Source organism: Andrographis paniculata, unplaced genomic scaffold, assembly GCF_009805555.1.
Source record: "Andrographis paniculata isolate CXL003 unplaced genomic scaffold, ASM980555v1 Contig65END, whole genome shotgun sequence".
Lineage (NCBI taxonomy): Eukaryota > Viridiplantae > Streptophyta > Magnoliopsida > Lamiales > Acanthaceae > Andrographis > Andrographis paniculata.
The window spans coordinates 2671800-2696053 of NW_026137601.1; the positions used below are offsets into that span (position 1 = coordinate 2671800).

The 24254-nt window shown below is 30.3% G+C and overlaps 4 protein-coding genes across 4 annotated transcripts; all 4 read left to right on the forward strand.

The window, feature by feature from the left end:
* The first annotated feature begins 1323 nt into the window (after positions 1 to 1323).
* On the forward strand, positions 1324 to 4236 carry LOC127262181 (protein NRT1/ PTR FAMILY 4.5-like). The gene is made up of 5 exons (XM_051290740.1): positions 1324 to 1453; positions 1555 to 1651; positions 1955 to 2172; positions 2496 to 2930; positions 2997 to 4236. The coding sequence occupies exons 1-5, from the start codon at positions 1451 to 1453 to the stop codon at positions 4074 to 4076; spliced, it is 1833 nt and encodes a 610-aa protein (XP_051146697.1). The 5' UTR covers positions 1324 to 1450; the 3' UTR covers positions 4077 to 4236.
* A 1663-nt stretch (positions 4237 to 5899) lies between these two features.
* Positions 5900 to 9705, forward strand: LOC127262515 (pectin acetylesterase 12-like). Its single transcript, XM_051291229.1, has 10 exons — positions 5900 to 6408; positions 7734 to 7816; positions 7946 to 8236; positions 8316 to 8440; positions 8520 to 8580; positions 8652 to 8705; positions 8792 to 8869; positions 8946 to 9051; positions 9213 to 9358; positions 9440 to 9705. Exons 1-10 carry the CDS (start codon positions 6243 to 6245, stop codon positions 9536 to 9538), a joined length of 1209 nt encoding a protein of 402 aa, XP_051147186.1. The 5' UTR covers positions 5900 to 6242; the 3' UTR covers positions 9539 to 9705.
* A 5110-nt stretch (positions 9706 to 14815) lies between these two features.
* On the forward strand, positions 14816 to 17314 carry LOC127262516 (pectin acetylesterase 12-like). The gene is made up of 11 exons (XM_051291230.1): positions 14816 to 15101; positions 15182 to 15264; positions 15459 to 15659; positions 15738 to 15824; positions 15898 to 16022; positions 16116 to 16176; positions 16248 to 16301; positions 16393 to 16470; positions 16560 to 16665; positions 16767 to 16912; positions 17040 to 17314. The coding sequence occupies exons 1-11, from the start codon at positions 14933 to 14935 to the stop codon at positions 17130 to 17132; spliced, it is 1203 nt and encodes a 400-aa protein (XP_051147187.1). The 5' UTR covers positions 14816 to 14932; the 3' UTR covers positions 17133 to 17314.
* Positions 17315 to 21003: 3689 nt separating this feature from the next.
* LOC127262519 (uncharacterized) lies at positions 21004 to 21698 on the forward strand. The gene has a single exon (XM_051291232.1). The coding sequence runs from the start codon at positions 21129 to 21131 to the stop codon at positions 21384 to 21386; it is 258 nt and encodes an 85-aa protein (XP_051147189.1). The 5' UTR covers positions 21004 to 21128; the 3' UTR covers positions 21387 to 21698.
* The last annotated feature ends 2556 nt before the right edge of the window (positions 21699 to 24254 follow it).

Sequence of the window (24254 nt, forward strand, 5' to 3'; positions counted from 1 at the left end):
TAATAATAATTGTGCCTCCTTCACTAATAGTCTAATAATATACACATCTTGTCAGCGTCTATAAACAATACACACATTTTATCGCTAAGTAATTTAAGTGGACTCTCGTAATTTAAGTGGACTCTCATAAGTAAAAGTTTTTCGCTAAGATATCTTCTGCTGACGCAGCTGATATGTTATCGCTATGTAGATACTACATCAGCCACACGTGGATTTTTTTTTTTACAAAATATTTTGGTAAACTATTTTTTTAGTCTAATATATTACATCTTTTTATCATTTTTAGGGTTTTAAATGAATTTTGTCCGAGAAATAGTTATGCAAGTGAAAAATTTTCGTCAAAATAATATTTCTATGTGGCATCTACGTAGCGATAACATATCAGCCGCGTTAATGTCATATCAGCAACGGCGAGCCAACATAGTGAGTCCGACACTGATGGACCATTTTAGTGAAAATATTTTATTACGAGACTATTTTTAAAGATAGTCCACTTAAAATTCTAACATAATAAAAAGATCAAATACAAGAATAAAACAATTTATTTTAATACTCTTTTTGAAATTTATGCCCATTGGTACGGATTTTAATAAAAATAATTATCTGTTCTTTTATAATATAATTAACTAAATAAGAAGTGATAATATTTCTTTATATCATATACAGCTAAATATAAATTCAAATGGTACAAAAAATAATTATTTAATAATTTTTTTTTACATAATATCAAATAATTTTAAAAAATAAGATATGAAATATTTAATTTTTTAAATTTTTTTATAACTGAAAAAACTTGTATATAAAACAAACTCTATTTTTCCAAATTCCCAATCAACATCAACTCTTGGGAACAAAGGAAATGTACTTTAGATTCCCATATGTGGACACAGTCTGCAATTACAAGAAATTAGCCACCCTGCTCTGCCCTAGTCGGCCATCAGTTATATTCTTATCCTATTCCTAGTTCACAAATTATCTCTATGTTCTTTTAATATTATTTTTTAATTTTAATTTCAAAGCATAGGTCATAGTTACTTTTTGTATTATTATATTTAATATTAAAATTATTTTTTATTTATAATTTTTTTTTTTAAAATATTTTTCTATTAGTATTAAAATACACATTAAACTTTAACTCTTAGAGTCAGAGTGAGATAATAATAAATAATATAAAAAACTTTTCATAAAAGTTAAAAAGTTAAAAAAACTTCAAATTTTTATTAAAAAAAATGAAATATTCAAATATTCAACTCAAAATAATATATTTTATATTTTTTACATAATTTCTCATATCATATACCAAAAATCAATCCATATAAAAATCATGCGTAAACGGAGCCTATGTCTCCTCTCTCTCTCTCTCTATCTATAAATACATGTGCGTCTGAATAATCCCTCCCCTCTTACAACATCTACCTAGATTTTCGACTTACAGTTACACACAGCCATCATGGTGAGCTCACTTTTTGGACATGGGATGGGATCAACAACATTAATTAATTAATGCATGCATGGTCGATGATCTTTAATTATCTTTTGCTCTAATTAATGCAGGAGGAAGGGAAAGAAAAGATCCCCGCCGGAGAATATACCGCCGTGGCGGCGCCGACACAAGGGAAAGGCGGCTTCCGCGCCACCATGTTCGTATATGGTTAGTTTCCGAAAAAATATGTAATTAACAATACATATTTCTATAAATTTATATATTTTTAGATGAGCAGCGGCTTCAGCCACTTAGTATTATTACATACAATATATTTTATAGTTTCAACAATACATCGTTGTGTTGTGTGACAGTACACACTATTATAACGAACAACAGATTGTATATGCTAATATAATATAACTATATCATATAACTAACAACACATGTTATAATCTCAATAGTTTAAACCAGCACCCTAACCATCCTTTTAGATGAAATTGTCATTTAACAAAACAATATTTTGTGTAGCGTTGTTGGGGCTGGATAGCATGGGATTCGTGGCGAACATGGTAAGCCTAGTCCTCTACTTCTCGTACATTATGTACTTCGACCTCTCGGCCGCGGCCAACACGCTCACCAACCTCATGGGCTCGACCTTCTTGCTCTCCATCGTCGGTGGCTTCATCTCCGACACTTACATTAGTAGGTTCGCCACTTGTCTCATTTTCGGCGTCATCGAACTCGTGGTGCGTACACACATCATTCGACTAAATTATCTACATATATATACATATACCCAGAGACGGATTTATACGGGGGCTGAGGGGCAGTTGACGCCAACACCGAAAACATATAAAAATATTTTTTTTACTAATTTGCCCTCCCTAATTTTTTATTTTATAGTGTAAAAATAATTAAAATTTTGTCTATTATTTATACTTTAAATCTTTAAATTTTATGTTTTTTTTAAGTATTTTGCTCCCTAAATTTGACGGTTGATTCCGTCACTTCATGTACCATACGCTAATAACTTGTCGCTCTCTCTCGATCTTTTTGTTCTGTGCCTCAGGCTCTGACAATGATGACAATCCAAGCGCACAACCGTAGTCTCCTCCCGGCGCCGTGCCTCCACTTGTCGCATTGTCTCGAGGGCGGCAAGGCCGCCTACTTCTACATTTCCCTATGTCTATTAGCGCTCGGCACCGGAGGCACTCGAGGCGCCCTCCCGGCCCTCGGCGCTGACCAATTCGACCCGAAGGATCCGAAAGAAGCCAAGGGCCTCACAAGCTACTTCAATTGGCTTATCCTAAGCTCGGTTTGCGGCGCCTGTGTTGGAGTCACCGTCATCGTTTGGGTCGCGACCAACACCAACAACCACAACTGGTGGAAAGGTTTCCTCATCACGCTCCTCGCCTCGTTCGTCGGGTATGCCATCCTCGCTCTCGGCAAGCCCTTCTACCGTCTCCAAATCCCCGACGATAGCCCTCTCTTAAGAGTCATACAAGTACGTTTCTTCGTACATACGCGCCGTCGCGTCGCTTATTCTTACATCGGTTTTCGTTTCGATTAGGTTGTAGTTGTCGCGGTGAAAAACCGGAACTTGCGCGCCACCACCGAGCTATACGAGGTTCGGCGGAAGGATACGGAGGCGACGGCAGCCAAAATTGCGCATACGGACCAGTTTAAGTGGCTCGACAAAGCCGCGATTCTCCCCCCGAGCAAGGAGCCGTCGCCGTGGAACGTTTGCACGGTGACACAAGTCGAGGAAGTTAAGGTTCTTACGCGGATGATGCCGATATTATTCAGCACCGTCGTGATGAACACTTGCCTCGCACAGCTGCAGACGTTCTCCGTCCAACAGGGCTACATAATGTACCGTTATCTCGGGTCGTTCCAAGTCCCGGCCGCGTCCGTTCCCATCATCCCCCTCGTCGTCATGGTCGTCCTCCTCCCGTTATACGACCGCATATTCGTGCCGTTTGCGCGGCGTCTGACGAACCACCCGGGCGGCATCACCCAGCTCCAACGAGTCGGGGTCGGGCTCGTGCTCTCTGCCATGTCGATGTCAATCGCGGCGTTGGTCGAGGTGAAGCGACGGGACCAATCGTTGAAGGACCCGCTGCACCCGATCAGCCTCTTCTGGCTGTCGTTTCAGTACGGGATTTTCGGGATCGCGGACATGTTCACGCTCGTCGGGTTGCTCGAATTCTTCTACAAGGAGGCACCCGCCGGGATGAAGTCGTTGTCGACGTCGTTTACGTGGATCTCGCTCTCGTTGGGGTACTTCCTCAGCAGCGCGCTCGTCGACGCGATCAACGCCGTGACCAGACGCGCCGCGCCGAGTAAGCAGGGTTGGCTCCACGGGCAGGACTTGAACAAGAACAACTTGAACTTGTTCTATTGGTTCTTGGCTATCCTCAGCCTTCTCAACTTCTTTCACTATCTCTATTGGGCAATGTGGTACAAATACAAGAACGAGGACGAGGATTCCGACGGCGGTAAGGACGTGGCCGCGACGGGCGGCAGCCCGTTGCCGCAGTCGATCAGCACTAGCACCGTCCCGTTCCTTAAGACGGGCGGCGCAGCCGATAACAACGGCGGCGGCGACGACGAATCGAAAGCGGATGAATATTTTGGCCAAAAAGGTTAGGATCGAATAGGAAATGTGTAATGAAAGGCAAGATTTTGCCGTTAGAACTTTTCATGTAATATTGATACATTCAGGCTTTGTGCTTGTCATTTTTGAACATTACGTAATGGTCCGAACCGGACATGGGCTAATAAACATGAAGGACTGAGGAGTTGGTTCTTTTGCGTTTTCTAACATTGTGTTCGTGAGTTTGGATTTTGAATTGGAATTTTGAATAATAAAAATTTTGGATTGAAATATTTGAATAATATTATATAAATAAGCGTTGACGTGATATCCTCAATGTAAAATTAATTTAATATAATAAAAATAAAAAAATAGATATTTAATTTGATATTTTTTTGGGAAAAAATATTTGATGATTTGTTATTTTTTTTTGCAAAATTCAATAAACAAAAACATATTTATTTTTTATTTTTTTTTCCAATTATTATTATTTTTTAAAATCTTATATTCAATTATACTCCCTCCGTTCAGCTAGAAAGTATACATGTTTCTATTTTAGGACGTCCAATTACAAAGTAAATATTTCATTAAATACTTTACTTTTTTCCACAAATACCCCTATTTTACATCACATCATTACTTTTACACCAAAAAGCAAGGGCAAAAATGTCATTACACTACTTTTAACTACTCACTGTAATTAACGTACTATTATTTCTTAAACACCGCGCCAAAAGTAATTGTATACTTTTTTTTGTGGACGGAGGAAGTATTAAATAAGAGTGTGTTTCGTTGAATTATTAAGTTAGAAGTTGTATCGAGAGTGATTTATTTAATTAATATTTGATTATGATATGATATATATGAGTTTTAAAAAATTTAAAATATGTGTTTAATTATTTTAATGACTAAATTTTAATAAAATATATACCATATAAATATTATTTTATAAAAAAATAAATTTTTATATAATATAACTAAATAAGAAATATAAATAATTAACATAATTAATTTACAAATAAATGAACAATTTTGAATATGCATAAATATATTTGTTTATTAAACAGACGATCAGAGTCGTTAGGAGATATCCGCCCGTCTTTACCGCCGGAGTTCGAATCTGATCGGAGAAGATGATCGGAGCTGTTTCGGTGAAAGAAGAATCTATGAAAGAAAGTAGATCAGAGTCGTTTAAACATGCCGGAAACCGTCGCTACCAGAACGCTGATTCGTCGGAGAAGCTGCTGTTCTGATCGTCTCCGCTGCGCCTTGCCTCCGGTCGCCAGAAGAAGAGTCGCCCTCGTCGATTGTCGTGGTCGTAAACCGGTGGAAGAAGCGGATTTCATCTTTCGGCTGGAATTCTCAAACCGGACAGGGGAGTTATTGTTACTCAATTCAATGTTAAATTCAATCATGTTGCTTAATTGAGTTTAGTAGCTGTTTGTTTGTATTTTATAAAGTACATGTGTGAGTGAACTTGTAATATATTTCCTGGGTAATGCAAATTTATATTTAATTTTTTTTAATTGTTATAAAAAAAATATCTTGTTAAAAAATTATTATTATTATTCATTTTTATTAAAATTTGTGTTCGACAAAATATATAATATTTTATCTGGTAATTAATGCTAATCAAATTTATCCCTAATTATTCTCAATTTTTTTTTTTTTAGTAATGACATTGAAGAGAAATCTTTTTTATTTTAATGGAAAAAAACGTTAGAATAAATTAGTGCCTTATTTTGTCACCATTGTTGGTCACGAAAATGGGATACCGACGTCTCTGTCATTACCTAAAATAATTAGTATTTAATACTATTATTCATAGGGGAAAAAAAATAAATTAATTTTGACAGCGTGGCATAGTAAAGCTGCATTCGATTATTTTTGATGAAAATTTTAATTACCATGAAATTAACATAAAATTAAATGTAATTTACTAATATTGCTAGCGCTTAACTTATTTCATGAGTGAGCCGGCCGCCGACGATTCGAATTCTAGAAGATTATTTGCGTTTTGGTACTGTAACTATTCAGATCTCCGTTTCTAGCCCTCTTTCTTTTTCTCCCGCCCATTCATTCCATGAGAGTGACGGATAAGGTTTCCAAATAATGCTCTTCTTTCCGCCATGGCTATAAATACACTTTGCTATTTTGTATCATCGTTTTCCGGCTAGATTTCTCCTGCAGGATTGCGCGCAATTAATTAATTTAGGCGGAATGGAGAGATTGAGCGCAGTCTCGTGCGTGATTGTTTTGGGGATTCTGTTCGGAAATCGGAGCTCTCGAGCCTTCGATTGGAATGAAATTGATGCGGCGGCTCCGCCGGCCGGTGCTCTGATGGTGAATCTCAGTCTTATTCAAGGAGCTGATGCTGAAGGAGCTGGTAAGTGGTGATTATGCTCCATTTTATCGGCTTCTGTTGATCTGATTCTGTTTATGTATACATATATTTATATATATTTTGTGTCCATACATATGTGCGTGAATATATGAGTAGAGAATTAGAGAGTTAGGGTTGTTTGGCAGTGATGAGATTCTCTCTCTTCTCTTATTCAGAAAGCATGTGGAATGAATTGCGAGTACCTTTTTGTGACGTCTGTATCTGCTTCTGTTGAATTCAATTTTCTCTGTTACTGTTCATCGATTCTGATGCATGAATTCATCGTTCTCCATGGATGGATGATTGGTGTGTTTGGTTTTTGTTTTATTGACCTAATTGATTAATTACTTGGACCTCTTTAATGTTGGGATTTTATCCCTGATCTATTATTTATTTAATTTTTATTTATTTATTTATTTTATTATACTAAAATCAAATTTTACTTTTAAAATATAATAAAAAACGTATTTATATCCCATCAAATTATTATTTTAATTCAAAAATTTTACTATTCAAATTCAAAATTAAAACTTGACGAGTAAACACACCCTTTATTTTTTTAAAAATTTATTATTATTATTAGTTATTTGTATTTAATATATCCAGTCTGTTCACTCGGCATTTTATGTGTATTATGGGAACTGTATTGGTAATAATATTGAATGGTTGAATTGAGTGGATGATATATATATATATATTATATTATATTATATTATATTAATGTATGTTTATATTTTTATTTTTTTACTAGTATTTATGAGAAATTGTTCTATTCAAAAATCTTTTACGAAGAGATTGATTATTTATCGAATATTAGGAAAATTATTTTAATTTATAAACAAAATCAAATACATGTAAACATACTTGTCTTGATTTGTTTTGATGCTTCTATTCCAACCCGTGAATTTGGCTTACGTCTATTTCACTGTTACGTGCACTTACTTTTATATACTCCATATTTGGTTAGATATTTTTTTACCTTTTACAAATATTTGGTAAGTTAATAAAACCATATAGTATTAAATAATATTTGGCATATAAAATTTAATTAATACTCAAAAAAGTATCTGTTGTTAATTACAATTAATGTATTCACATTGTGTTTTTGCATTTATATATATATTTTTTTGATATTAGGTATGTAGAATTATATCATTTAATATATATTTTTTATAACAATATTATCATATTTACTTTTAATAAAAAAAGCATATGATTTTTAAAATTTTTTTTACCGTAAAAGATATAAAATAAAAAAATTACACGTCCAGATTAAAATATACACACAATGGGAGTAATATTTTGTGTTTTTCTTGCAAATACTGCAGTGTGTATGGATGGAACATTGCCAGGTTATCACTTCCATCCTGGATCCGGCAAAGGAGCCACCAACTGGCTTGTCTCATTGGAGGTTTTAATCTCAATTTCTTCATTACATTGAGAACCTTCTTGCAAGATCAACATTTATAATAGTTCATCCTCAACATCAATGTACTTATTACACTAACCAAAATCAATCAATCAATATCTTCTCTTGCAGGGTGGCGGGTGGTGCAACGACATCAGATCATGTGTTTTCCGCAAAACCACACGCCGTGGATCCTCCAAATTCTTCGAAAAATCCATTCCATTCACAGGAATACTCAGCAACAAACCTTCCGAAAATCCAGATTTCTACAGCTGGAACAGAGTGAAGCTCAGGTACTGCGACGGCGCTTCCTTCGCCGGAGACGCCGAAGACAAGTCCAGAGCCTTGCAATTCAAAGGACAACGGATATTCGAAGTCGCCATGGAAGAATTCATGTCGAAAGGAATGCGAAATGCCGACCAAGTAATTATCAATTCCCACTTTTTAATATCACCTAAATTTTCTTTTCTCATGTGTTGTCTGTCTTTATATAATAATTCAGGTTCTTCTCACCGGCTGCTCTGCCGGTGGTCTAGCAACCATACTACACTGCGACCAGTTTCACGATTTATTTCCAAGTAACACGAAAGTGAAGTGCGTGAGCGATGCAGGCCTGTTTCTCGACGCGTAACAACCAAACCTTGTCGCTTTATTCGTTAAACGATATATGAGTCCATCTTTAATGTTCTCGATTTGCATTCGACAGCACCGATGTTTCTGGGGGATGCACTCTACGAAAATTCTTCAACGGGGTTGTAACCTTACAGGTACATTACGATCAATGCTATGTTCTGCTAAGCTGCATTAGTCATAAATCTTTACGTGGTTCGTGAAACAGGGAGTCGAGAAAAACCTGCCTAAATATTGTACCAATCACCTCGATCCAACTTCGGTTAGTATCTTCCTAAACAAATCTCCACATTTTACATTTCAAATGCTTAACAATCCGGATGTGTTTTTGTGTTTTTTTTTTGGCAGTGTTTCTTCCCACAGAATCTGATTTCCAGCATAAGAACTCCATTGTTTGTTCTCAACTCTGCCTATGATCCTTGGCAGGTACTAATCAAAATGTTTCTTCGATCCCATAATCGCCGATTAAAATTGTCGTCGTATTGCATATTTATATGTTCAGGTTCAAGAAAGCTTGACTCCACCTCCAGCCGATCCTAATGGCGAGTGGCGCGATTGTAGAATGAGGATCGAAAAATGTTCAGCGTCTCAGATTCAATTCTTGCAAGGTAATAAAAAAATCAGTAGGTTGAACGACAGTCTCACCTACAAATTTAAACTTGGACGAATATGCATCAGGGATTAAATAATCATCTTAGCTAAAAGTTTAAGCGCATTCTTTTGTATTCATCGACTAATGTCGTAAATTGCTCGATTGGTTGCGCGAAAGGCTTTAGGAAAGAAATGCTGAATGCCGTCAAGGGATTCGAAGCATCACAAGAAAGTGGGATGTTCATCGACTCTTGTTTTCTTCACTGTCAGTCGGAGACGCAAGATCGGTGGCTCGGAGATGGCTCTCCCGCCATTGACAACAAGGTAAGCTTCCTACGAACCATTTTACTTTCTTTTCTGGGGTGATTGATTGATTATAGGAGATTGCCTGGAATAACATTACAGGCGATCGCGAAATCGGTGGGAGATTGGTATTTCGAGAGAGCAAGCGTGAAGGCGATAGACTGTCCATATCCATGCCATAATTCTTGCAACAAGCTCTGAACTGAACTCAACTGGTAAATTATTTATTTATTTATATAATGTTCAGAATTGAATTCTTTTGATTGCAACTTGGTTTTTAGGTTCCAAGTATATATTGTCTAAGAACATGCTATGCAGCTTCCTTTTCGATTATTACCTCCTAAACACAATAAATTGAAGTTAAAAAAGGGTGATCTTATTTTTTTTTATTACATGGAAACTAGCCCATATGGTTTTTTGTTTTTTTTTTTCTTTAATTTATGTACAACTCATAACCGTCAATTTAAGTTTCATTTAGAGCAACTCCAACGTACCCTACATTTGGAGTTTGGTCCTCCAATCCATGTTATAAGTAGAGCCAGCAAAAACTAACCAGATACGAAATAATTGTATTTGGATCAAAAATTTTAATCCGATTATACATACGGATTGATACGAATTCGATACGATAATAAACGGATCGGGTTAGAGTTGAGGCTCTCAACTCTATTATAATATATTAATATTAATTAATATATTTATTATATATATATATAAAATAATCATAATTTAATAATTTTCTCATAAATTAATTTAAACTAAATTCAATTTTAAATAATTCAATCTAATTTAAGTTCAAACCAATAAAAATTAACCTAACACGAAAATACAACAAAAAATTATTTAATTTGAATCAAGAAATTCGATTTAATTATGTATACGGGTCAACACGAGTCAATCTGAACCCGACACGATAATAAACGGGTTAACATAAACCCGACACGATAATAAACGGGTGGGATTAGGGTTAAGTAATTTAACCCGTTTAACACGATAATAAACGGGTCGGATTATGGTTAAGTAATTTAACCTGTTTAAAGTATTCAACCCAACACGAACCCGATACGAATTGACCCAATGCCGACTCTAGTTATAAGTTGAGGTGTTGCTCCAGTGACAAATTTGTTTTGTTTTATTTTTTTTAGTGTTTTAATTTTGTAGAAATTATATTTAAATCAATTTTAATTGTGTAGAGATTTATTACCAATTTGATGTATTTGTGTGGATATATATATACATAGTTTTTGCATTTTGTAGCAATTAAAATTTATAATATTTAGATTTTACAATAAATAATTAGAATATTTATAATAAACTCAAAAATAATTTTTATACAATTTTTTTTTATATATAGTTGTTACGCAATAATATAAAATCTTCAATAAATAAATATTTAAATTATCTTGTAAATATACATAAAAATAAAATTTAATTATATAAAATAAACATCTAATTTAACATTTTGATTTAATTAAAATAATATATTACATACAAATACAACAACGGAAAATAATATAATATAATTTTTGTATTTAACTTGTAAAGTAAATTGTTAATAATAAATTATTATTTATTTATATTAAAATATATTATTAAGTAATAATAACTAATTATGTAAAATAATAATAAAAGTTGGGTGTAAATTGTAAATATAAAAATTTGTTTAAAAATATATAAAGTGGAATATTTTAATAATATTGAGTAGAAAATAGAGTGATGAATTTGAGTAAAGGTATGCACTTTAAATTTGGAGGTACAATTACATAAATTGAATTCTTGGTTGGAAATGACATTTGATTGCATTATAATTTTTATATTTTTAAATAATAAATGAGAACAAAATATTTTAATTATATTTACATTAAAATTAAGATTGGAGATCGGTTCCTCACTCTAACACTCGACGCCCACCGAAATCAACCGTCGAAAAAGACTCTTAACCTTACCGGAATCAACCTCTCCCTTCGCTGGAACCCTACACGGTTGGAACTCCTAACCACCCAAAAACTGATCTAACGTACTAATGGGCCAGTGGATATGATTAATGGGTTTGGGCTTACAAATTAGATTAAAAAGTTTGGACTGAATCTGGTAGGTCCAACTAAAAAATAGATCAACTCATTTTTTTTATTAAGAATATTGAATTTGAAAAATTTTCAATAAAAATATTTTAAAAATCAAATTAACTAAAGTACTATTCTCTCCGTCCTTTATTTAATATAAATATATTACTATAGATACGAGAATTTAGGTAAAATATAATTAGTAAATAATTAAAAAGTGTATTAGTAGAAAGTATTATTATATAGTCAATAGATTAAAATTAAGATAATTAAATAATTTAATTAATATTAAAAAATTATAAAATTTAAAATATATAATTATATTTTTAAAAATAAAATGACAAATTTTATAGAAAGGAGATATTTCAGTTTAAACTCATATCAAAACAATACAAATCATATTTTCAATTTTAGTTTTTCATTATTAGTCAACTATTAATAAAATATAGTATCACAAAATATTTCTAGATATTACTCCATTGCAAATATATTCGTTTTGTTTATTTTGTATTTTTGACATTTTTTTTTTTATTTTTTACGTTAAATATAAAGAATTGTGTTAATAATATAAAAAAATAATAGTTTGTATTGAATTATTAATTTTTTTACAATGAATAAAGTATATATATTATATTTTTTTAATAATATTTATGACAAATAGTTCTAATAAAAAATGATAAAGAAACAAACCAATTCTTCTATTCAAAAGATCATATTGAATATTTTTGGATTAATCCATGCATTTGTTTGTGAGTTTTGGAGTTTGAAATTTTGGATGTGTTCTTTTTATCAAAAATATTATACACATTTCTAAAAAATTAATACTCTTGTATATATTTATTATATTATCTATACAACTCTCTAAAAAAAAATAATATATTTTCAAATTATTTTACAAAATAAATACACCATTGGATTTTGAATAGAAAATTTTAAATTTAAATGATTATTTGATATAATATAAATATATATATATTAATATAATAATTTATTGATAAAATTAATTTTCAATATAATATAAAAATATTAAATTTTAATTTAACTTTTTTTAAAAATATGAATAATAAGTTTCGTATTAAAAATTTACAAATAAATAAAATCATATATTTTATAGTATTTAAAGTAGTTTTTTATTATTATTATTATTATTTCCAAAACATCCAAATCTCATTTAAAGGAATTATGTAATTAAAAGTCATCAAAATTTTCTATAAATAGATCTCACGAAATCAAAGTTGTACGTGGCGAGACGTAACCGCGCTCCATGATTTGGGTGAATCATGCATGTCGGATCATGTCCGTTATTGTTTATGTATGTTCTACGTTTCATTTTATTGTTATTTTTTTAAATTATACATTTTAATTATATTTAAAAAAATTATATATATTTTTTTTAATATTAATTAAATTAATTTTATTATATAATTATATATATTGTATTTTAATTATTTTTATGAATATATTAGTAATTATTTATTAATTATAGATTTTTAAATTTTCATGTATGGCGATACATTGTTAGTATTGAATTAACGAGCGTTAAAGATTTTAGGAAAATGGAGGTGCTTATGACAACTTTTTTTTTTTTTTTTCTCTAAATAAAAAATTAAAAAATAGAAATACAACAAATCAATTATATAATTATTTTAATAATTATAGTTTTAATAAAATATATAAAATATGGTATTCTGTAGATAATAAAATTTTACATACAAAAAAAAAAAAAAAATAGAAACAAATATTTATAATTAATATAAATTAATACTCAAATTTTATCATTATTAATTTTTAAAATTAAATTTAATACACATTTATCTTTATCATATTCGATGAACATGAACGCCATTCAATATGACCGACCGTGTTTCAAATTTTAATCAAATTAAATAAAGATAGTTTGTGTTCTTTCCCTATAATTATCACATCTTCAATACGATTTTAATTGCAACCTATGTGGTGCTATATTAATTTTATTTTTTTTATCAATTTTTTATTTAATAATTTATTATTATTAATTTTTTTTTAACACCAATTCAAAAGAATATTTAAATTTAAAGTGAAAATATTATTCAAACAATAAAATATTTGTTTGTATTATCCATTGATAATATATATATTTTTATTATTACATAAAATACATCATTTTTATTGAAAATATTAAATTTAAAAAAATATACTTCATTAGTCCTTAATTTGCTTTTTGCACATAGTTTAAAGTATATTAGTATCGTATAGTGATATGTAGTAGTAATAATGTGAAAATGACAAAAATAATTTTATTAATATAGTATGATATAAAGGTAATGATATTTGTGTAATATATTATAAGTTGTAGGAGTATTTTGTAATGTTAAGTGGATAGTACGATTATTAAAAGTAGAAATTAATGCTTTGTTACGAGACAAACCAAAATGAAAAAAATAAATAATTCATTATGGGACAGAGGGAGAGGGAGTATATTTTTTGTACAAAAGTATATCCAATATATATTTATATTAAATTCAATATGCATTTATTTCACATGAAATGTTCTATTGTTATTATTTTATCTATTTTAAAAAATTTAAACATAAGATTGATAATTTTGCAAAATTTATAAAAGATTATAGATAATAAATTTTTTACTTTTAAATATATACTACATTCGTTCGGCTCTAAATCTCCTATTTATTTTTTGAGTGTTATATTTGAATATTAATTATTATATGAAAATATAGTACAAATAAAAGGAGATGGGTAAAAATACTTATACTAATGTCTTATAATATTGTTATAATGACATTTGTGCAAAAAATTACATAAATATAAAAATATTTTTAATGTGAAGTACAATGATTCAAAAAAGTAAATGAAATAGCTAGAGTCAGACGAAAATTACATTAAATAATTTTGAATTAAATTAATCAAATAAATAAATAATACAAATAAAACACATAAACTAACTAACATACCATGTAATAACAAACAAGACATTGTATTACTTTTGCAATACAGACTTGCATTAATATAATACAAATACAACCTACCTATAAATTAACCGCATGAAATATCTGTTATTTGTATATATTATAAGTTTAAAATTATTAAAATATAACAATTTTATTTTATGGTTCGATTGACTTTCCTTACCGCAGGTCTCTTGTAATGAATGATTGAATAATAAAAATAATGATCAAAATAAACAATAGATAATTAGATACAATTTGAATGGATATTTATTTATTAATACAACGGAGGGTTGGCGGTTCGAATTGTGGAAGATGATGATTTGCATTTTGCGACTTTGTTTAAGCAATCTTCTTCTTCATCTTCTTCATCTTCATCTTCTTCGTAAAGTTAGAGGCCAAAACAGATGACGGGTTAGCTTTCCAAGTAATACTTTGCCATGGCTATTAATACACTTTTGCTATTTTGTATTCAATAATCAATCGGTGCTACTGCTACATTCTGCCTATAAGTACCGCCATTCGCCGGTTCGATTTCACTCAGACATTGATTGAATTTGCATTTGCATTTGCAAGCGAGAGGTTCGATGGAGAGGTTGAGCGCAATTTCGTGTATGGTTGTTTTGGTGCTTCTGTTCGGCAATCGGAATTCCGAAGCCTTCAATCTGAGTGGAATCGATGCTGTGTCTCTGTCTTCGGAAGGTGCTCTGAATGTGGCGCTCACTCTCATTCAAGGCGCCGATGCTAAAGGAGCTGGTATTAACTCTCTCTCTCTCACACACACTACGGGTAAAATCGATATTCAATAAAGTATTTATCATTGATTTACATTGCAGTGTGTTTGGATGGATCGTTGCCTGGTTATCACCTCCATTCTGGATTTGGAGACGGAGCCAGCAGCTGGATTGTCGCATTGGAGGTTTAATTTTATTTCCATTATAATTGAATTGAATTAAATTGGAGATTGTTGAGTTGAATTTGATTGAGTCGAATTGAAGATTGTTGAGTTGAGTTGAATTGAATTGAAGATTATTGGATGATTGATTGTGCCCTAATTTTCGTTACTATTCGAATTGAGTAACTGCAATGATTGAATCTGTTGTTCTCTGGTAGGGCGGTGGATGGTGCAACGACATTGAATCATGTGTTTATCGCAAAACCACAAACTATGGATCATCCCAACTTTTCGGTTCAAATGCATTCACAGGGATACTCAGCGACAAAGCTTCTGAAAATCCAGATTTCTACAACTGGAACAGAGTCAAGATCCGCTACTGCGACGGCGGTTCCTTCACCGGAGACAGCGAAGACAAGGTCCTCCTCTTAACTCTCCATCCATTTTTAAGCTTCTATCTCCATCTCTGCGTCATAATTCTTTCCCTTCCGATACAGTCGAGCGGTCTGCAATTCAGAGGACAACGCATATTCCAAGCAGCCATGGACGATCTCATGTATAAAGGAATGCGAAAAGCAGACCAAGTAACCATCAATTCTCACTACTAAACCTTCATTTTTGTTCCTAAAAGCTCCTTCTAATCTACATATACTTCAGGCACTTCTCACCGGCTGCTCCGCCGGTGGTCTAGCCACGATCATACACTGCGATCATTTTCGCGGTTTGTTCCCGAGCAGTACTAAAGTGAAGTGCGTGAGCGACGCCGGCCTGTTTCTCGACGCGTAACCATCAAACCTTACTCTTAAAATCCATTGTTTCGCTTAATTTGGTTCACAATTAGTCGAGCTTTAATGTTCTTGAGTTGCCTTATGCAGCAAGGATGTTTCGGGCGGACAGTCCCTCAGGAGTTTCTTCAATGGCGTTGTAAACTTACATGTATGTATACCATATATTCGTCGCATTACGATCAATTCTTCGCGCTAAACTTTTTTTACATGGCGAAACAGGGCCTCGAGAACACCCTGCCGAAGTATTGCACAAGTCGCCTCGACGCAACTTCGGTTAGTCGATCTCTTCCTAAACAATTTCCATATCTGACATTTTCGAATGCTTAACTATCTGAATCTGCTTTTTTTTTTTTTTTTTCGACAGTGTTTCTTCCCACAGAATCTGCTTTCAGGCGTAAAAACACCATTGTTTCTTCTCAACTCTGCCTATGATACATGGCAGGTACTAATTAATCAATCCAAACAAACACTTACTTATGTCTTCGACGTCGAATCGCCAATTAAGGTTGTATCATGTCTCGATTTATTCAGGTGCAAGAAAGCTTGACTCCGCCTTATGCCGATCCTAACGGCTATTGGGGCGAATGTAGGCAAAACATCCACAAATGTTCATCCTCCCAAGTTCAATTCTTGCAAGGTAATAACAAAACCTCGATGCATTTCGCAATTTTTAATTCGTATCGATCGATGGACTAACATATAAAACATTGCTTGATTTAATTTGTTACACAAAATTAGGCTTTAGGAACCAAATGCTCGGCGCAATCAAGGGATTTCAAGCTTCACAGCAACATGGTGTGTTCATAAACTCTTGCTGGCTTCACTGCCAATCGGAGACTCAAGATCGATGGTACGGCGATAAATCTCCGTCCATCGACAACCGGGTAGGCTGGCTAGCTAGCTTCTTCCTATCTCTTTACTTTCTTTATCGACGGAATTAATTTATTAGTAGCGATCATTTGCCTAGTCTTTGATGACAATTTCGTTCGATTGATCTCGATTGGCTGGCAGGTGATCGCGAAAGCTGTTGGAGATTGGTATTTTGATCGAGCAAGTGTGAAGTCGATAGATTGTGCATATCCATGCCATGGAGATTGCCTCTGAAAGATAAGGTGGTAAATTAAAATATTTACCAAATAAAAATTACATTTATTGATGGCCTATTGGGCTAAGAGAATGTGAATAATGTGAAGATTGCAAAATAAGTTGCAATGCCCAAAATTGTTGTCCGTACAATTTTGATGGGAAAAGTTGAACGGAAGTATTAATAAAAAGGAGTGATTCTTTCTCAATTTATTACTATTATTGTTATTATTTTATTGTTGTTGTTGGTGTTAATGTTGTTGGAAGAATCTTTATTTTTGTAAAGGCATGGACAGCTATTAATAAGTTGGGATAATTTGAGAGCAGAGAAGGCCAGGCCTGACTAAAATGATACATCAATATTATGATCAATTAATTTAAATTAAATTAAATCAAATCAAACAATCTTAATTGAAGCTAGCTATCTTTTCCTTTTTTGACCCATTCCAACTTTTAAATTTTTATTCACTTTGTCACTTTAAGTTGGTGGAACTGGAAGATATTGCAATGTTAAATGTAATTAATTATTTAATTGGTGGAAGGAAGGAAGGAAGGAAGGAATGCTTTAGTGCATGTTTTGGAATATGATAATGGAGTGGAGTAGAGCATGTACGAAACACGGTGGAATATGTATGTTGTAATGGTATTGGTGTCTATTACTGGAACAGGTAATAAATGTGGGATGTAGAGTGTGGCTTCTCTTTCTTCACCTACTTACTGTATTCCATCATAATATAATATATAGTACTACAATATTATTTTATATTATAAATTATTATATATAATGGACAATTTTGTTACCAAAACATAAATTCATTCACATATATATATATATATATTTACAGCTACTACAAAAAATATACTCAAATGCATAATTCAATAAACATGCAGCATTTTTTTTTTTTTTTTTTAATGATTTTATGGTCACAAGTTCAACCCCTACACCATTAAGTTATTCTTTACGGGACTAAACATGCAGCATTTTGTATTATATTACAATACATCTTTATATACATAATATACATACGTACGTACACATTCAACATAATATCTAACTAAAATGAACAATAAATAAAGAGAATTTTTAAATATTAAATCATCTATTCAACAAAAACATACATTATTATTATGTACTATACATCTAGCAACAACTTCATTATATCAATATTATAATATAGCATATGAAAAAAATATTATTATAAAATAATAATATAGCTAAAATATTTGATACTACATAAATGTTGATATAGCTAAAACATTTAATACTACATAAATTTTGGTTTACATTATCACAACGTTTTCCCAATACTATTTTTTAAATACGATTCTCTAAAATTAATAATAAATAAAACAATTTTTTACCAAAAAAAATATTTAAAAAAACTTCAAATACTCATTAAAAAAAAGTTAAAATAATATATTTTATATTTTTATACAATTCTCCGTACTGACACACCAAAAATCAATTCATATAAAAATGCTGCATGAACATAATTAACATTATATATATATATAATTTTCATATTGTGTATCTAATAGCGCCAAAATTAATTTCAAATATCACATAATAATAATAATAATAATAATAATAATAATAATAATAATAATAAATTAAATATAATTATTATTTTTTAATAGCTAAAATAAAACATTTGGAGTGGAATGAATAAATTGGTTTAAACTAATAATTGTTTCTAGAAACATACTTTAAATTGCTTGGAGACTAGAAATTCTGCAATTTGGTAAATACCTAACTGCATGGAATTCAAAAGCGTTTGTAATAATTTAACAACATTAATTAATTAATAAATAAACATTCTAGAACCATTACCAACTCATTATCCAAATCCATGCAAAATAATATATTTATTTAATTTTACTTCAATTATTGGCGATTCATATTTATTTATTATTTAATTAACCAATATTATACACTACTAAAAGTGGTCTCGGAATATTAATATTAATTTATTAGTAATAAATTAGTCTCAACGAAGCCAGCCTGGAGGAATGATTCATCACCCTCGATGCTCTACTTAAATAACATACAATATATTCTCTTCTTTGTTTTCTACATTTGAAAAATAAAATAAAAAATAAAAAATGAAATTATTCTATTATTTATTCCAAAAAGTCACTTTAATTTATTGAAATTGAATTTGGTGCATGCTAATTAAATTTTTTTACTAATGTTAGAATAATGTAATTCATTAAATATCATACTTCATTTTGTCTAGTATCAATGTATATTTACAATAATAGCAATTATTGAGCTGAATTTTTTAATCCAACATAATATACTAACACTATGTAACAACAAGCAACACCTGATATAATGACACATATAACTTTGTTTTGAAAATTTATTTAAATAGTAGTTTGATTTTTATATTTTATGAAAGAAAAACTATTTTTATAAAAAAATTTAAAAATTAAATACTCCATCCGTCCCAAAAGTATAGTCTTATTGTGTTAGACACATGATTTAAGGAATATTGATATTATATCAGTGGTTGGTAAAAATTATGGATAAATGACTTTTTTGCCCTTGTGAGTAAATTAGTGTAAAAAGTAGTGGCAATTGTGTAATAATAATGAAAAAGTAAGGATAGTTTTATAGTGATACGATTGTTTATGGAAATTGGACTATTGTTTTGAGATAGACAAAAATAGTAAACAAAACTATTGTATTGGGATAGAGGGAGTACTGAAAATGAAAACAAAATATATTGTCAAATTTAATTTAACACATTCTAATTTGTATATATTAAATACTTTGGATGTTGTAAACAAAATAAAATCTAAACATAACATTTTAACTAAATTAAAAGATAAATAAAATGTAATACTAGATAGGATATACATGCTCTATTATGAATGTTGGGACTGGACCAACTCAACACTAGTACGATATTGTCCACTTTGGGCTGAGTTCGCATGAATTTGTTTTTGGATATTCTTCAAAAGGCCTCGTACTAATAGAGTTCACTTGGGACTAAAGTGTATAATTTTCTTCACAACTTCCAATGTGAGACTTAGGTTTGCACCCCAACAATGAACAAAATTCAATTATTTTTACATGATAGTTTTATTGCTTTTGATAAAAATATATATACTATTTTGTACATAAAATATCACGTGTTGTTTTTACCTAAATAATAATGAAAAGCAACAATATTTAAAACACAAGAATAACACAATTAATTTTTCTTTTAAGAAAAATAATTTAGTATAATTTTTTGACAGATGTCGGTTGTCACTATGTTGATCATCACAATAGCGCAAACATAAATAATATAAACAGCCAATACATCATGTATACATGAACAATATATTCTATATATTTATGTAATATGAATATAACACTTAAATTGACAATATATAATAATAATAATAATAATCACAAAATTATATTAATACAATATATATGAAATAAAATTAACACTACATAATAATAATAATACTCAATAGAACTATATTATATGTACTATTTTCATTTATTATTTGTCAACACTCTAACATAAACAAAAAATTAAAAATCACAAATAAATAGTTTATTTTTTTGTAATGATTTTTTTTTTTAGAAAAAAATTATTATTTAATTATTATAAATATTTTATTAATTTTCATAAAATATCGACTATGTTTCAAATAAAAATATTACCAACCAAATACTCCTTAAAGACGCGGCATTCGACAAGTTTGCACAACACGACAAACTAAATAAAAAATAAAATTAAAAAATGAAATAATGCCTAATACAATCCAGCCTCATCCCCACGCAATCTGAGCCGTCAAACTCATCCCCAATTCCCCACCGTCGGATCATCTTCCGAAACCCAGTATAAATACAAAGCTCACTGCAACGCCATACACACACTACACACAGCCACAGACGGAAAGCTCTTTCTCCTCTCCTCTCTTCTTCGCCAAAAAAAACCTAATTTCTGAATTAAACCACAGAAGCAATCGAAGGTCGTTTAATCGATTGATTAAGTAATTCAATCGGAGATAGCAATGGCAGGAAACAGCGGCAGGCAGAAGAAACAGTCGTCATTCTCGCTGTTCGGCATGTTTCGCGGCGGCAGAAATCGAGGCAGCAAGGGCGGCCGGCGGTCGATAGAGGAGGAGCAGGAGTACAGCGTGAAGGCGTACAAGGTGTATCCGAGCGACGAAGACAGAGGTCGGTGGGTAGCGGAGCCAGGAATCGATAATAAGGCATCGGCTTACATCACTCACACCACTCACAAGTGGGAAAATATCTACGACACTTAAACAAACTGATTATTGCTATTACTTTAATTAATTAAGCTTCGATTCATCACTATTCATTCGGTTCGTGTATCGATTAATTTCTGCATATATGGGTTGATTAGCTTAGCTTAGCTTAGTTTGTTTGCTGCGTTAATTTGAATTTGGTTGGTCCGATCGTAGATCTCCATGGATGTTGTTGTTGTTGTTGTTCATTGCTCTCTAGCTAGATTAGTTTCTTCCTTGTATTATATACAATAACACACATATATATACATGTATTGGTTCTTTGATTATTGCTCTATATTGTAATATGCATTTGTTATTTCTTGTTTGAAAGTTGAGGATTTGTTTGTGTGAATGTTTTGTTAAAATTGTTGTTTGATGCATCGTTTCGAATGAAAATTAGTATCCAATGTAATGCTTTAGGATAAATTGGATAATTTAAATAGTAACAATTAACTAAAAAACATATCGGCAAAACATTTTTGTTTAGTTTTGTTACATTATTAGATTTATAGAGATCGTCAAATATTCAATTCTTAGTCGCAAAAAATATATGCAACCCAAGTATTACCATCAATCTGTTCATTCAATATTTTTTAATAGAACAATTTCTCATAAATATTATTAAAAAATACAAATATAGACGCACATTAATATACTATCTATCACTCACTCATAAAAAATTAATCATTCAACATAAATATTATTTTTTATATTAGTAACATAATTTAAATTAATTCATCTAAAAACGCTGAAGAAATATGATTAGAATGTCATATATATATATATATATATATATATAGAAGGAGTGAATATAAATATTATCACAAAAAACACAACAAACTTTTGAATTACAATTTTTGAGTTTGTGTGATCTCAATTTTTATTATTTATTTTAATATGCATAGTTCCCATTAAAAATATAATATTTTATTTTATTTTAACTAAAAAACAAAGACCAAAAGAATTTCTAATAAAAGAATCATGAATTTGGTGGTATATATATAAATAAGCCTATGTGATCCACCCAACACACATCCAGCATCAATTCCATATCGATTTTTATTTTAAATTTAAATTGTTTTTGTATTAGTCGTTGTCAGTTCCATTATATATGATATATATATATATATATCCATCGTTTTGGATTGTGTCGAGCTCCTCTGAATCTCCCTCGACATATCATCAATGATTTGATCAGATATTCTTAGACCTAAATTTCAAGGCAGAGATGGATTATTTATTTATTTATTTTTTATTTAAGTTATAGTTTTCATTGAAATTTTATGAATGAATAAGCAATGCCTATGTTGATTTGAATCAAAATTAACATAATTAATCATTGAAATTGATCTGTTTTTAAAAAGTTACTAAAATAATAATAATAATAATAATAATAATAATAATAATAATAATAATAATAATAATGCTCCCTACGTTCCAAAAGTATAGTTTTATTGTTGGACACCTCCCTTAGTCCCAGAAGAGGAGTCTTGTTGTGGATATAAAATAGAATGTAAAAGACTAAAATATCCTCGTTTTTTTAAGAATTTTAAAAAGTATGTTAGAATAATAATTAGGGGTAGTTTGAAAAAGTAGAAATAATTTTGTTATAAAGTGGGGACCACGGTTACTAAATAAGGAAACATGACAATTGTTTTGGTACGGACGAAAATGGAAAAACAAGACAACTCTTTTGGGACGGAGGAAGTATTATATTGGCAGTCGGTAGAAAGTAAGGATTAAGTGACTTTTTTGCCCTTGTGACTATATTAGTGTAAAAAGTAATGGCAATTGTGTAATAATAATGAAAAACTATGGATAATTTTTTGGTGATATAATTATTTATGAAAATAAGACTATTGTTTTAATACATACAAAAACGATAAACAAGGACAGAGGGAGTAATAATCACAAGCTAAAAGTACCATAAATAGCGACTATTTTAAAGCATAAAAAAAAAAAAAAAAAAAAGCTAAAAACATGGTCGTAGCTAATATATATTGCACTGCTCTGTGTGTTGTTGTTTTTTTTTTTTTTTTTTTTAAACACACAATTAATATTATTTCTCTATAATAATATATTTTTTTATGCTTATATTAATTCAAATATACTATTTTAATTAAAAAAACTATATATATATATTAATTCAAAATATCACCTAAGAATTATTTCAATGCATAATTTTATTATTATCAAAACTATCCAAAAACATCTAAAGCACAACCCCACTAATATTTGATGCATTTGTTTCTATTTCAAGCATTTGACTTGGACATAATTTTTAATTAATACTACTATTATATCAATTGATTGTGATATTAAATATTGTAAAATATTTAAAATATATATATATGAGTAAGTTAATAAAATGATATAAAGTTTTTAATAATTGAATTAATAGTAATTGTGGTATTTATGTAAATAAATTTAATATTAAAAAATAAAAATGAAAGAGTATAATAGTTATTTTCTATAAATTGAAAATGCATATTATATATATATATATAAACAGTCATAAATATAATAAACGAATGGGAGTATATAATATATTAAGGGTGTATTCGGTTGGCGGAATTTTTTTTAAAAAAAAATTACTATTAAATTATTGTATTGAAATACACTATTCAAAACCTACCATATATGATAGATCTTCAATTAATTAGTTATTCTGTTACCATCGTACTGTCAAAATACTATTGCAGGGAACAAATTACACATGCTTTGAATAGAATTTTTTACTCCTCTCTCTTTCTAATATTCCTGCATTTACAACACTGAATGTGTGTAAATTTTTATTTTTTATATTTTTAAAAAGTAATAATAATAATAATAATATTAATAATTATAAAAATAGTTATAAGTGATAGGAAAAAATGAATGATA

Bases quoted from the DNA above. Each gene is read 5' to 3' on its own strand.
- LOC127262181 (XM_051290740.1), top strand. The intron at 1,652-1,954 runs GTTAGTTTCCGA...TATTTTGTGTAG, and splicing joins CGCCACCATGTTCGTATATG to CGTTGTTGGGGCTGGATAGC. The intron at 2,173-2,495 runs GTGCGTACACAC...TCTGTGCCTCAG, and splicing joins TCGGCGTCATCGAACTCGTG to GCTCTGACAATGATGACAAT.
- LOC127262515 (XM_051291229.1), top strand. From the start codon at position 6,243: ATGGAGAGATTGAGCGCAGTCTCGTGCGTGATTGTTTTGGGGATTCTG. The intron at 8,237-8,315 runs GTAATTATCAAT...ATAATAATTCAG, and splicing joins GAATGCGAAATGCCGACCAA to GTTCTTCTCACCGGCTGCTC. The intron at 9,359-9,439 runs GTAAGCTTCCTA...ATAACATTACAG, and splicing joins CTCCCGCCATTGACAACAAG to GCGATCGCGAAATCGGTGGG.
- LOC127262516 (XM_051291230.1), top strand. From the start codon at position 14,933: ATGGAGAGGTTGAGCGCAATTTCGTGTATGGTTGTTTTGGTGCTTCTG. The intron at 15,265-15,458 runs GTTTAATTTTAT...GTTCTCTGGTAG, and splicing joins GCTGGATTGTCGCATTGGAG to GGCGGTGGATGGTGCAACGA. The intron at 16,302-16,392 runs GTTAGTCGATCT...TTTTTTCGACAG, and splicing joins GTCGCCTCGACGCAACTTCG to TGTTTCTTCCCACAGAATCT.
- LOC127262519 (XM_051291232.1), top strand. From the start codon at position 21,129: ATGGCAGGAAACAGCGGCAGGCAGAAGAAACAGTCGTCATTCTCGCTG.